At 41.4% G+C, this 15128-nt stretch overlaps 1 protein-coding gene across 1 annotated transcript in view; it reads right to left on the reverse strand.

Annotated features, from left to right (window-relative positions):
- Positions 1-362: 362 nt before the first annotated feature.
- Positions 363-15128, reverse strand: part of LOC138789268 (mucin-2-like) — a 62396-nt gene continuing 47630 nt past the window's right edge. Inside the window, exons 34-44 of the mRNA XM_069967872.1 lie at positions 14945-15120; positions 8121-14872; positions 6534-6881; positions 6324-6422; positions 6125-6165; positions 4619-4747; positions 3650-4126; positions 3273-3401; positions 2721-2775; positions 1899-2031; positions 363-867 (exon numbers count right to left, since the gene is read on the reverse strand). Of these exons, the coding sequence (XP_069823973.1) occupies positions 696-867; positions 1899-2031; positions 2721-2775; positions 3273-3401; positions 3650-4126; positions 4619-4747; positions 6125-6165; positions 6324-6422; positions 6534-6881; positions 8121-14872; positions 14945-15120 (8511 nt within the window). The 3' untranslated portion in view covers positions 363-695. The remainder of the gene's footprint in view (positions 868-1898; positions 2032-2720; positions 2776-3272; positions 3402-3649; positions 4127-4618; positions 4748-6124; positions 6166-6323; positions 6423-6533; positions 6882-8120; positions 14873-14944; positions 15121-15128) is intronic.

Raw genomic sequence — 15128 nt, forward strand, 5'->3', positions numbered from 1 at the left:
GGAAGAATTTGTCACTGATCCTACTGTGGCCATGCTGACAGGTGCACTTTAAAGGTTCCTCTCTGCTTGGACACCAAGCTGTATTTCTGGGGAAAACATGTTGAGGTCTAATGTAATGTATATTTATTTCACATCCTTCGGATTGTGAGAGGTCATTTGTAGTTCCTCTGTATTTTGAAAAATAGTTAAAGCGACTTTTGTTATTTTTCAATCAAAAGGGGTTACTCAATATACCCATTCTAGGGTATTTAAAAATGGGTTCTGTGAACTAGGCCCCCCCTTTAAATCCCTTTATATCATACATATCGATGAATGAGTCAGGTAATCATAAATGCTTTTAACTCTGAAGTTTATTACTGTGTATAATAACAATTAAAAAAATTACAAAATGTTGTGAAATTCACTAAATATTATCCATCATGAACATGTCAGTCATGTTCAGTATCTGCGATAGTCCTGGTCTGTGAGACACTATGCCTAGTGTGCTATACTGTTGATACAGCTGGGTTGATTTATTTCTCCTAATAACTTAAGGCTATTCTAAAGTAAAGCCTAAGACTACAAATTGCAGCTTACAATTAGCTGACATGAACTACAAGACAAATACTTAGTGGAGGTCACAATTATACATTTCGACAGTCATATATTTGACTTTGCATTAACTTTACTAATGGCTTATGGTAAATTTCTCATTGTTACAAGGATGGCTTGCAGAATGCGCCAACACAACCACAGCTGATGACATCAATGTAGGTATAGCTCTTGTATGTTCCGTCTTTACACAGCAGCTGAACAGTCTTTTCCTGTACTTCCAGCTCTGAACAACATGAACATTGATGATTCATTGCTTGTAGTCCCATGGAATACCTGGAAGGAAGGTCACAGCAACATCAGAAACATACTTGTATTTAAATAGATGTATAGCTATTCTAAAGAAAAACATTCCATCCGAGAGGCACATTTGTTTCAGAAAGACAGTACAAAAGATTAAAACAAGTAGTCACCAGCACTGCTAAAATGATAACTATATCTAAGCCTTCTTAATGTGTCCATACAATGTTGAGTTTACACATGTCAAAAATGAGCAGAAGGGAATAAGCCACTGCTGGAGCACCATCATCATGGACACAAATTTTCTGTAAGTGGCCTCCTTGTGAGCCTATGTAGAAGGGAAAACTTCCCATAGAGACAGAATATGCAGCTATCTTGGGGCCCTGACAGAGAGGGGGCCCAGCCCTAATTGGTACCATTCTTTTTTTTTTTTAATTGTAAAGAAAATCTCCTCTCTCCAGTTAACTGCATTATCAAACAATTGACGGTTCGGGAGTTGACCAATGAGTTGAGGTCAAATGGTGCTCATACAGCTTATTCTGCCAAAAGCTATTCAGAACCACAGGACTATACAACCACTCGTAGGGGAATAGGTCACTACTAGACACTTCTGGCAGTGGCCTATTTCTAGGGAGAACTGAAGGATTGGGCTTTGAATATTAACATGTCTTCTTTTCTTCAACATCATCTCTCCGGAGACCCACACATACATAAGCGGTATGGCTCTGATGAAATAGTCAGGATTGCCAACTTTTCTCATGGGGATTTTATGGTCTATCAACAATTGTCTTCTGATGCTGACAAATCAGTCTCGTTTTCTGTACACACAGGGTTTTTTTTCTCTCAGGCTAAAAAGGCAATATTCTCAGAATTATTTGTATACTTCTATAACCCAACTAGCTTCATTACAATAAACTGTGGTTATTTCCCCCTAAGCCCAGACATGACACATTTCAGGCTATCCTGGTTACATGTCCTCAGCTACTAAGGGTATAAGTGTCTAATATTTTCCTATCCTTATTTCCCACTGTAATTTTGTATGTTTTTCAGAACACTCAGTGACTTACACAGAAGATCCCATGCATGGCCCTCCGCAGTATGTAAGTTCCACAAGCAGTTCGCAGTTTTCATCCTTCAAGATTGTCTCGTTCTTTTGAGCTTTGCAGTTGTTCTCAACAGTGGTTACATTTACTACTTTAACTGCATAGATAAAAAAAAAATAATGTAACATATTGAGAATGTAAAACACAGATGCAACAGATATATCCTACTGATTTGTTTCTATATTTTGAAAAAGGATAATAAGACTACCACCCCCAGAGTACTGATCCCCCCCAGCCGGCTCGCTCCTCTTAATAAATATCAACAAAGCGGGCCAGACGCAGCGGACTGGATTGGTGCAGTAGGGTCGGTAATCCCGCCCCCAGTGCTCCAAACCGCCATATTAGCCTGTGGATATAACTCCAAACTATATGGAAACGGCACAGAATATGAAGGTAAGAAACTGACCTTCATCCTCAATGCCCCATGCACAAGGGACGTACAGTATCAGTTGATTAGAGTCTTCTAACCTGCTAAAAGTTTCCCTTTAACAGTACCAAGTTATATTGGCGTGTCATGGTAGTCTAAGATAAACTACTACAATAATGCCACTTTACTACATCAGGGTTTGTGCAGACTAGGGAGAAGTCTTTTTTATAAAATAAGAAGAAAAAGTTCTGCCTGCTCATGAATGCTCAATTCAGGAACATTTCACTAATGTTCTTGAAATGTTTTTGTTTTATTCCCAGCAGTGACGTTCATACTGCCAGTCTTATTAGGGTTTGTAGAGTTTATAACTTTTATAACTATAATTATTCTATATATGTAAGAAAAAAAAGTTTTCTTACCTGGCTTAGGAGTACATGTCTGACAGCATCCATCAGCATCAAATTTAACAGTACCCTGTAAAAGAGTCCATGCATTAAAATGGAGTCTAGTTTGAAGTTAAATAACACATATATTACCATAACAGTAACCGTAAGAAAAGAGCATCCGCTTGTCCTTCAGTGACACTACAGGCTGCTTGGTAACTTCAATGGTGTTTGGTTGTTTAAGGCCAAATAACAGCTGTTATTTCATAATGATTGTACAAATGACGGCTGCTATTATGAAATAACAGCCACTATTCGGCCAATAAAAGACGTTATGGGAACATAACCAATCAGCCAGAGTTGTCTATTTTTTTTACATAACAGTTCTCTCTGATGTACACCTCTGAAGCAGACTCTGGATGATTCTGTGAAGCAAAAGAGTGTGACACCTTTATAAACTAGAATCATAAGTTGTCCACATAGTGGTGATACCCAAGGCACTAACACTTGCTACTTGCTTAAAGATTTATAAGTAAAGTGTTGCAGTACTGTTGATATCTGAATAAATATACATTTAAAAAACTATACCGGTTCACAAGTAGTTAAATCCAAGGTCTGGCAGACTTTCTGCACTTTGGTCAATACAGGCACGCCATTTTCTTCATTGCATTCATAGTAGACGCAGGTGTTGTTCGGTACATGATAAATAGTTCCAATCTGTAAAATAAAAACAGATTGTGGCACCATATCTTAATATTTAGTACATGTCTTTTGGCCCTCAGAGTTGGATGATAGTTACACAGTATGCCCATCATGAAACTCGACAAATTGATTTCCGATACTGAACAGAACAGCATGTAGCTGCCACTGTGCATTATATTCTACAATGACTAATATTATTTTGACTTATGATTTACTTATGCAGTGGGCTAATATCTACTATCATTTTTATTTGGATTACTTACTGGAATGGTTATGGTGCTATCAGTTGGACTGCCAGTTGAGCTGCCTGATGGTGATGATCCACCTGTACTGGATGATGAACCACTTGATGAATTACTTGCCGATCCACTTGATGAGTCACTGGATCCTACGTTACTTGGTGAATTATTTGCTGATCCACTTGCAGAACCACTTGTTGCACCATTTGGTGAATTACTTGTAGAACCACTTGGACTGGGTGTTGATCCACTTGATGAACCACTTGGTGATCCACCTGAGGAGCCACTTGGTGATCCACCTGATGAGCCACTTGGTGATCCACCTGATGAGCCACTTGGTGATCCACCTGTTGAGCCACTTGGTGATCCACCTGTTAAGCCACTTGATGAGCTGCCTGTGGAGCCACTTGATCCTTGACTAGTACTGGTTATGGTCATAGTGCATTGGAGTGGAACACATTCCCCACAGCATTCTCCATCTCTTGATTTATATGTGTATCCCTGAAATTGAAATATGATTTTCATTCAATTCAATATATAATTTACATCAAGGTATGAAATACCTGCAAAATATTATGTGAATGGTTTGAATGCAGACTTATCAAGCTTTCAGAACAACTAGTTGTTAATTTGGAATAAGAAATTCTAACCCTGGGATAAAAACTAGTCCAAAGAGTGTGATGAAATCACGCTGTCCACAGTGTCTTAGCATTTATTAGGCAACTTACTAAATAATGTAACCCATTATTGGTAAGTAAAAAAAAACAACTAATTAATGTGTTTGAAGTATTCGCAATAACGCTAAATAATAATCAGAAAAAGGCTGGTGAGACCTATTGTCAAAATTGACAATGGTTGTGTTCTTTCCATGAATCCAACATCAGGCCCTATTTTTTCCTCAATGATGGTCGAGGATGGCCTGACACTCTCACAGCTGATGAGACGGGCTCCTGAGAAATAGTTCTACCCCCCTAAGTAAGACAATATACTTACACTCTTGCAAGTTGTCTGACATACAATTGGTTCACAGTCAACAGCATAAAACTCGGCATTGTTGTCCATTTTGTAAGAACATTTACATCTCTGGCAGGAACCTTTTGGCTGTGGAATAAGTGAGCCAAGCTGGGGAGAAAAATTTTTTGAATATTTTTAGGCTTAATATTCTACCATTCATACAGTATATTAGGGAATGCTTAGTCCTACCAGTATGTTATATATATGGAGTCTAACAAAGAAGAGTAATACAAATTAAAAAATAAACTACAAAACTAATAATCATTTTAGTTAAAGCTGGACATTGACATTACCTTTTTATGAGTAACCTTATGGGCAAAGCATTGGCTACAGTAAAGAATTTTCTGCTCAGCATAAATACCAAGATTATTCCATCTCAATGCAGGACTGAATTAAGGTGGGTGTCCTGATGCATCTTGTATTTGCTAGTCAATCTGGTTCCAACCCTCTAGATTCCGAGAGCAGTAAAGGGCTTGGAACCTCTGGGGGCTGCCTGACTGGCCCAACTTAGCTTATATATGGAAGCTGTGTGTAAGTTGTGCCAGTTAAGCAGCCCCCACAAGATTACATCGAGTCCCTCTACTGCTCTGCCTATTGGATGGTCAGGATTGGGTCTATTTATAGTAGGCACTGTGGGGGGGGGGGGCTGTTGATATGAGTCCTCCGTGGTTGCCTCCTTGTTAATAGGTGTGCTATCCCTTTAACACTGGCTCATGTTTACATGTCTGTCTTTAAGCTCCTGTACATACTCTTGCATGGGCGGTTATATGAATCAATTAGAGCTAAAATCAGATTCCCCTCCTCCAGGCTGTGCTGCCCTGCTCTGTAGAGTTTCTGTTCATAAAATGGCCAATATGGAAGAGCATGTGACCAGTGTGTCAGTATATACAGTAAGAACATTTACTTATACTGTACACCAAATTATTTTACTATAAAGTGGCCAATCCCTTTAATTACTGCGTGTCTGATGTGAGAGGTATAAACACCCAGCCTGGGAATGTGTGTTTACTTTGGCTTGAGAAAAACCCACAAGTCGCTGTTACTGCAAATAGGTTAAAAACTTATTTCACGTTCAACCTTTGGAGTGCTGCTAGACTTTTTAATGATAGATAGAGAATTGTGGAGAATCTGGATCAAGTCCTTACCACGCTAGATCTCCTCAACGTTAGTTGTGCAACTCTGTTGTAAACTTTACTTATTAGATAGATATAAACAGGTGGCAATTTAACTACTCACAGGTGACCAGATATCTCCCTATTGTTTCCCTCCCTCCCTTGTAGAATACAATCCCTCGCAATCAGGGCCCTATTACATTCATTGCGTTGGTGTTATGATATTCAGTTTAACCCCTTTTCATATGTACAGCAAAAAAAGGCACTCTGAAAATTAATAATAATAATAATAATAATAGACAGATAAACAATGGGTGAATAGATAGATGACAGTTAAACAATAGGTAGATTAATTTCCAGTAATAAATCTTACCTGGTACACATCATTTCCTACTACGCAGACAGATTCTGGGACTAAAAAAAAAAACCAAACATAAGTCTTTAATTAGTTTATATAGCTAAATTTACTTTGTTACAACTATTCACAATACTTTGGGTCTTGATATTTGATATGATATGAATTAATTTTTGTTACTTTTGCATGACATAAGGGACATATTAATTGCCCTTACCGCAGGTGATGTTTGGACAGCAGGCACCTGGTGGGGTAAAGGTAGCCACTTTGAAGCCAGGGGCACATTTAGGCATTTGGCACTCACAGATTCCACATGCTGTCAAAAAATAAAAATAAATCAAGTTTAATAAATATAGGTACTTTTATGATTTTACTAATATTATGCAGTAGTGTGTTATATTTACTAAAATAAATCAATGACACCTACGTGTGGTGCTGGAAATATTTAATGTTGTAGATGGGGTTGTTGTAGATATAATTGTTGACAGAGTAGTTTCAGTAGTTGTTGATATTGTTGTGGTTCCATTGGACATCGAGGTTGCTGTTCCTGTTGTTCCTGTTGTTGAAGATGATGTAAATGGAGTGGATCCAGTTGTTGTTGTGGTTGATGGGGTTGTTGGAGTGGTCGGTGTAGTTGATATTACAACATTTGCAGATGACGGGGTGAAAGGTGTAGTTGAACATGGTCCAGTGTATCTCTCTGTGATACATATGTCATTGCAGATGGCGTAATATTCACATCCATCAGCATCCTCAGTTCTATAGATTAATTCACCTGGAATTTAAGACATGATATTTAGAATAATAGTATGATCTTCTAAATGAAAAATAATGTTTTAGTAATTTATTTTAATTTATGTCATTAAAAAATATATTATATAAAAAAAGAATATCTGTAAGGAGTGTTCCTATACCAAGGTGTATTTCCATTAGACACATTTATGGCTAAGAATATGCCATAAAAGTCTCATACATTGAGGTTCCATCACTAGGACTTGTATATATCAGGCCAAAGGCCATAACACAGTCTGTGTTTGGAACTCTAGAGAGAAGATGGGGTCGATAGGATGGCCAAGCATGTAAATGCTTCATCCCAGTCCAGTAGTTAATGAGAATTTCTCTATACCTACAATAAACTACCATGCAAAAAACTGTGTTAGAGCCAAGCTACTCCCTCCTCTCATTCTCTTCAGATAAGGGTCCTTATACATGGCCTGACATGGGGTAATGCAAGGGAGCAAACAATAGATTTGCAATGCCTTTACATAGCATAACTTATATATATCTGTGCTGCCAGTTGCGAGATGCCATTACATCAGCAGTGCATACTTACAACCAGCGCTGCTGTTATCCAGCATCTTCACCTTCCTGACAGTGTCACACGTGTCCTGCTCCCGACCTGCTCTCTCTGGCCGCCGTATATATGCCACCCCCACTCCTCCAGCAGTTAATCACTCTGGAGGAGAGGGGGAGGCAAATACAGCAAGAAGACAGCAGGTCAAGATCAGGACATGTGTAACACTGCCAGTACTGTATCGCAGAGGCACTAATGGTAAGTATACAGTGCTGACATGATAGCAGCTAAAAACTGGCAGCATGGATATTTGCATATTGGTGCTGTTAGTTTCCCCTTTGCTATCACAGGAACACGTGCATCTGATAATATATTCTGAACTGAGCTCTAAAAATAAAATCACAAAAAGATCTGGTATTTTCCCACTCCATGGCTGATACATGCCACTTTTACATGGGACAACTATCAGCAGCAGGAGCGCTTGTTGGCAATAATCGGCCTGTGTAAAAAGCCCTTAAGTTTCAGAAACAGAACTCCCACTTATCAGACACTGAGGACAGTAGTATGCCATGTATATTTTAAATGGGAGTTTACTGTTCAGTTATTCTTACGACCCTTTGAGGGTTGTAAACTATTGTTGTAAACTGTTATATTCTGCATTAGGAGTAAACATTAAAGCTTTCTCTTGGACAGCAAAAAACTTAGTAACATAAGTCTTACCAGGTGAAAATAGCCGATTGTTTACTTTGCAGAAACAGGACGTAGTGCTGGCTGTCGAAGTTTCTGTAAAAATTGAGGATGAAGGTGGCGGAGTTTTAGTAGTTGAGGAGACACTTGTTGTTAAAGTTGCGGTGCTTGTAGTTGGTGATGTAGAAGATGTTAAGACTGTTGTAGTAGGAGTCAGCGATGTTGTTGTTCCAGATGTTGATGTGACAGTAACAGTGTATGTAGATGTAAGGGTGGTAGAAGTAGTGCTGGTTAGAGGAGTTGTCTCGGTAACAGATGTAGGTGTTTTAGTTTCAGTCACAGTAGATGGAGTAGAGGTTGAAGCAGTTGAGGCAGCGGTGGTGGTGGGACTAGTTGTCTCTATTACAATGTGAGTTGTTGGCTTGGAGGTGGTGGGAGTTTTACTTTCAGTCACAGTAGATGGAGTCGATGTTGAAGTAGTTGAGACAGTGGTGGTGGTGGGGCTAGTTGTCTCTGTTACAATATGAGTTGTTGACACAGAGCTGGTGGGAATTTTAGTTTCAGTCACAGTAGATGGAGTCGATGTTGAAGTAGTTGAGACAGTGGTGGTGGTGGTGGGGGTAGTTGTCTCTGTTACAATGTGAGTTGTTGACACAGAGCTGGTGGGAGTTTTACTTTCAGTCACAGTAGAGGGAGTAGATGTTGAAGTTGTTGAGGCAGTGGTGGTGGTGGGGGTAGTTGTCTCTGTTACAAACTGAGTTGTTGGTTTAGAGCTGGTGGGAGTTTTAGTTTCAGTCACAGTAGATGTTGACGTAGTTGAGGCAGGGGTGGTGGGAGTAGTTGTCTCTGATACAATGTGAGTTGTTGGCTTGGAGGTAGTGGGAGTTTTAGTTTCAGTGACAGTAGAGGGAGTAGATGTTGAAGTAGTTGAGACAGTGGTGGTGGTGGGGGTAGTTGTCTCTGTTACAATCTGAGTTGTTGACACAGAGCTGGTAGGAGTTTTAGTTTCAGTCACTGTAGATGGAGTAGATGTTGAAGTAGTTGAGACAGTGGTGGTGGTGGGAGTAGTTGTCTCTGTTACAATCTGAGTTGTTGGCTTAGAGGTGGTGGAAGTTTTAGTTTCAGTGACAGTAGATGGAGTAGATGTTGAAGTAGTTGAGGCAGTGGTGGTGGTGGGGGTAGTTGTCTCTGTTACAATCTGAGTTGTTGGTTTAGAGCTGGTGGGAGTTTTAGTTTCAGTCACAGTAGATGGGGTAGATGTTGAAGTAGTTGAGGTGGTGATGGTGGGAGTAGTTGTCTCTGTTACAATGTGAGTTGTTGACACAGAGCCAGTAGGAGTTTTAGCTTCAGTTACAGTAGATGGGGTAGATGTTGAAGTAGTTGAGGTGGTGGTGGTGGTGGGAGTAGTTGTCTCTGTTACAATGTGAGTTGTTGACACAGAGCCAGTAGAAGTTTTAGTTTCGGTTACAGTAGATGGAGTAGATGTTGAAGTAGTTGAGACAGTGGTGGTGGTGGTGGGAGTAGTTGTCTCTGTTACAATCTGAGTTGTTGGCTTAGAGGTGGTGGGAGTTTTAGTTTCAGTCACAGTAGATGGAGTAGATGTTGAAGTAGTTGAGACAGTGGTGGTGGTGGGAGTAGTTGTCTCTGTTACAATGTGAGTTGTTGACACAGAGCCAGTAGGAGTTTTAGTCACAGTCGATGGAGTAGATGTTGAAGTAGTTGAGACAGAGGTGGTGGGAGTAGTTGTCTCTGTTACAATCTGAGTTGTTGGCTTAGAGGTGGTGGAAGTTTTAGTTTCAGTAACAGTAGATGGAGTAGATGTTGAAGTAGCTGAGGCAGTGGTGGTGGTGGGGGTAGTTGTCTCTGTTACAATCTGAGTTGTTTGTTTAGAGCTGGTGGGAGTTTTAGTTTCAGTCACAGTAGATGGGGTAGATGTTGAAGTAGTTGAGGTGGTGGTGGTGGGAGTAGTTGTCTCTGTTACAATGTGAGTTGTTGACACAGAGCCAGTAGGAGTTTTAGTTTCAGTTACAGTAGATGGGGTAGATGTTGAAGTTGTTGAGGTGGTGGTGGTGGTGGGAGTAGTTGTCTCTGTTACAATGTGAGTTGTTGACACAGAGCCAGTAGGAGTTTTAGTTTCAGTTACAGTAGATGTTGAAGTAGTTGAGACAGTGGTGGTGGTGGTGGGAGTAGTTGTCTCTGTTACAATCTGAGTTGTTGGCTTAGAGGTGGTGGAAGTTTTAGTTTCAGTGACAGTAGATGGAGTAGATGTTGAAGTAGTTGAGGTGGTGGTGGTGGGAGTAGTTGTCTCTGTTACAATGTGAGTTGTTGACACAGAGCCAGTAGGAGTTTTAGTTTCAGTTACAGTAGATGGAGTAGAGGTTGAAGTAGTTGAGACAGTGGTGGTGGTGGTGGTGGGAGTAGTTGTCTCTGTTACAATCTGAGTTGTTGGCTTAGAGGTGGTGGGAGTTTTAGTTTCAGTCACAGTAGATGGAGTAGATGTTGAAGTAGTTGAGACAGTGGTGGTGGTGGGAGTAGTTGTCTCTGTTACAATGTGAGTTGTTGACACAGAGCCAGTAGGAGTTTTAGTCTCAGTCACAGTAGATGGAGTAGATGTTGAAGTAGTTGAGACAGAGGTGGTGGGAGTAGTTGTCTCTGTTACAATCTGAGTTGTTGGTTTAGAGGTGGTGGAAGTTTTAGTTTCAGTGACAGTAGATGGAGTAGATGTAGAAGTAGTTGAGGCAGTGGTGGTGGTGGTAGTTGTCTCTGTTACAATCTGAGTTGTTGGTTTAGAGCTGGTGGGAGTTTTAGTTTCAGTCACAGTAGATGGGGTAGATGTTGAAGTAGTTGAGGTGGTGGTGGGAGTAGTTGTCTCTGTTACAATGTGAGTTGTTGACACAGAGACAGTAGGAGTTTTAGTTTCAGTAGATGGGGTAGATGTTGAAGTAGTTGAGGTGGTGGGAGTAGTTGTCTCTGTTACAATGTGAGTTGTTGTCACAGAGCCAGTAGGAGTTTTAGTTTCAGTCACAGTAAATGGAGTAGATGTTGAAGTAGTTGAGACAGTGGTGGTGGTGGTGGGAGTAGTTGTCTCTGTTACAATCTGAGTTGTTGGCTTAGAGGTGGTGGGAGTTTTAGTTTCAGTCACAGTAGATGGAGTAGATGTTGAAGTAGTTGAGACAGTGGTGGTGGTGGGAGTAGTTGTCTCTGTTACAATGTGAGTTGTTGACACAGAGCCAGTAGGAGTTTTAGTCTCAGTCACAGTAGATGGAGTAGATGTTGAAGTAGTTGAGACAGAGGTGGTGGGAGTAGTTGTCTCTGTTACAATCTGAGTTGTTGCTTTAGAGGTGGTGGAAGTTTTCGTTTCAGTGACAGTAGATGGAGTAGATGTTGAAGTAGTTGAGGCAGTGGTGGTGGTGGTAGTTGTCTCTGTTACAATCTGAGTTGTTGGTTTAGAGCTGGTGGGAGGTTTAGTTTCAGTCACAGTAGATGTTGGCGTAGTTGAGGAAGGGGTGGTGGGAGTAGTTGTCTCTGATACAATGTGAGTTGTTGACACAGAGCCAGTAGGAGTTTTAGTGTCAGTCACAGTAAATGGAGTAGATGTTGAAGTAGTTGAGACAGTCGTGGTGGTGGTGGGAGTAGTTGTCTCTGTTACAATCTGAGTTGTTGCCTTAGAGGTGGTGGGAGTTTTAGTTTCAGTCACAGTAGATGGAGTAGATGTTGAAGTTGTTGAGACAGTGGTGGTGGTGGGAGTAGTTGTCTCTGTTACAATGTGAGTTGTTGACACAGAGCCAGTAGGAGTTTTAGTCTCAGTCACAGTAGATGGAGTAGATGTTGAAGTAGTTGAGACAGAGGTGGTGGGAGTAGTTGTCTCTGTTACAATCTGAGTTGTTGGCTTAGAGGTGGTGGAAGTTTTAGTTTCAGTGACAGTAGATGGAGTAGATGTTGAAGTAGTTGAGGCAGTGGTGGTGGTGGAAGTTGTCTCTGTTACAATCTGAGTTGTTGGTTTAGAGCTGGTGGGAGTTTTAGTTTCAGTCACAGTAGATGTTGGCGTAGTTGAGGAAGGGGTGGTGGGAGTAGTTGTCTCTGATACAATGTGAGTTGTTGACACAGAGCCAGTAGGAGTTTTAGTGTCAGTCACAGTAAATGGAGTAGATGTTGAAGTAGTTGAGACAGTCGTGGTGGTGGTGGGAGTAGTTGTCTCTGTTACAATCTGAGTTGTTGGCTTAGAGGTGGTGGGAGTTTTAGTTTCAGTCACAGTAGATGGAGTAGATGTTGAAGTTGTTGAGACAGTGGTGGTGGTGGGAGTAGTTGTCTCTGTTACAATGTGAGTTGTTGACACAGAGCCAGTAGGAGTTTTAGTCTCAGTCACAGTAGATGGAGTAGATGTTGAAGTAGTTGAGACAGAGGTGGTGGGAGTAGTTGTCTCTGTTACAATCTGAGTTGTTGGCTTAGAGGTGGTGGAAGTTTTAGTTTCAGTGACAGTAGATGGAGTAGATGTTGAAGTAGTTGAGGCAGTGGTGGTGGTGGAAGTTGTCTCTGTTACAATCTGAGTTGTTGGTTTAGAGCTGGTGGGAGTTTTAGTTTCAGTCACAGTAGATGTTGGCGTAGTTGAGGAAGGGGTGGTGGGAGTAGTTGTCTCTGATACAATGTGAGTTGTTGACACAGAGCCAGTAGGAGTTTTAGTTTCAGTCACAGTAAATGGAGTAGATGTTGAAGTAGTTGAGACAGTGGTGGTGGTGGTGGGAGTAGTTGTCTCTGTTACAATCTGAGTTGTTGGCTTAGAGGTGGTGGGAGTTTTAGTTTCAGTCACAGTAGATGGAGTAGATGTTGAAGTAGTTGAGACAGTGGTGGTGGTGGGAGTAGTTGTCTCTGTTACAATGTGAGTTGTTGACACAGAGCCAGTAGGAGTTTTAGTCTCAGTCACAGTAGATGGAGTAGATGTTGAAGTAGTTGAGACAGAGGTGGTGGGAGTAGTTGTCTCTGTTACAATCTGAGTTGTTGGCTTAGAGGTGGTGGGAGTTTTAGTTTCAGTGACAGTAGAGGGAGTAGATGTTGAAGTAGTTGACACAGTGGTGGTGGTGGTGGGGGTAGTTGTCTCTGTTACAATATGAGTTGTTGACACAGAGCTGGTGGGAGTTTTAGTTTCAGTCACAGTAGATGGAGTAGATGTTGAAGTAGTTGAGACAGTGGTGGTGGGAGTAGTTGTCTCTGTTACAATCTGAGTTGTTGGCTTGGAGGTGGTGGGAGTTTTAGTTTCAGTGACAGTAGAGGGAGTAGATGTTGAAGTAGTTGACACAGTGGTGGTGGTGGTGGGGGTAGTTGTCTCTGTTACAATCTGAGTTGTTGGCTTAGAGGTGGTGGGAGTTTTCGTTTCAGTCACAGTAGATGGAGTAGATGTTGAAGTAGTTGAGACAGTGGTGGTGGTGGGAGTAGCTGTCTCTGTTACAATCTGAGTTGTTGGCTTAGAGGTGGTGGAAATTTTAGTTTCAGTCACAGTAGATGGAGTAGATGTTGATGTAGTTGAGACAGTGGTGGTGGTGGTGGTGGGAGTAGTTGTCTCTGTTACAATGTGAGTTGTTGGCACAGAGCTGGTAGGAGTTTTAGTTTCTGTCACAGTAGATGGAGTAGATGTTGAAGTAGTTGAGACACTGGTAGTGGTGGTGGGAGTAGTTGTCTCTGTTACAATCTGAGTTGTTGGCTTAGAGGTGGTGGGAGTTTTCGTTTCAGTCACAGTAGATGGAGTAGATGTTGAAGTAGTTGAGACAGTGGTGGTGGTGGGAGTAGCTGTCTCTGTTACAATCTGAGTTGTTGGCTTAGAGGTGGTGGAAGTTTTAGTTTCAGTGACAGTAGAGGGAGTAGATGTTGAAGTAGTTGAGACAGTGGTGGTTGTGGGAGTAGTTGTCTCTGTTACAATCTGAGTTGTTGGCTTAGAGCTGGTGGGAGTTTTAGTTTCAGTAACAGTAGATGGAGTAGATGTTGAAGTAGTTGAAGTGGTGGTGGTGGGGGTAGTTGTCTCCGTTACAATCTGAGTTGTTGGTTTAGAGCTGGTGGGAGTTTTAGTTTCAGTCACAGTAGATGTTGGCGTAGTTGAGGCTGGGGTGGTGGGAGTAGTTGTCTCTGATACAATGTGAGTTGTTGACACAGAGCTGGTGGGAGTTTTAGTTTCTGTCACAGTAGATGGAGTAGATGTTGAAGTAGGTGAGACACTGGTAGTGGTGGTGGGAGTAGGTGTCTCTGTTACAATCTGAGTTGTTGGCTTAGAGGTGGTGGAAATTTTAGTTTCAGTCACAGTAGATGGAGTAGATGTTGAAGTAGTTGAGACAGTGGTGGTGGTGGTGGGAGTAGTTGTCTCTGTTACAATCTGAGTTGTTAGTTTAGAGCTGGTGGGAGTTTTAATTTCAGTCACAGTAGATGTTGACGTAGTTGAGGCAGGGGTGGTGGGAGTAGTTGTCTCTGATACAATGTGAGTTGTTGACACAGAGCTAGTGGGAGTTATAGTTTCAGTGACAGTAGATGGAGTAGATGTTGAAGTAGTTGAGACAGTGGTGGTGGGAGTAGTTGTCTCTGTTACAATCAGAGTTGTTGGCTTGGAGGTGGTGGGAGTTTTAGTTTCAGTGACAGTAGAGGGAGTAGATGTTGAAGTAGTTGAGACAGTGGTGGTGGTGGTGGGGGTAGTTGTCGCTGTTACAATGTGAGTTGTTGACACAGAGCTGGTAGGAGTTTCAGTTTCAGTTACAGTAGATGTAGTAGATGTTGAAGTAGTTGAGGCAGTGGTGGTGGTGGTGGGGGTAGGTGTCTCTGTTACAATCTGAGTTGTTGGTTTAGAGCTGGTGGGAGTTTTAGTTTCAGTCACAGTAGATGTTGACGTAGTTGAAGCAGGGGTGGTGGGTGTAGTTGTCTCTGATACAATATGAGTTGTTGACACAGAGCTGGTAGGAGATTTAGTTTCTGTCACAGTAGATTGAGTAGATGTTGAAGTAGTTGAAACAGTGGTGGTGGTGGGAGTAGTTGTCTCTGTTACAATCTGAGTTGTTGGCTTAGAGC

This window comes from Dendropsophus ebraccatus, chromosome 4 (genome assembly GCF_027789765.1).
Source record: "Dendropsophus ebraccatus isolate aDenEbr1 chromosome 4, aDenEbr1.pat, whole genome shotgun sequence".
Taxonomy (NCBI): Eukaryota; Metazoa; Chordata; class Amphibia; order Anura; family Hylidae; genus Dendropsophus; species Dendropsophus ebraccatus.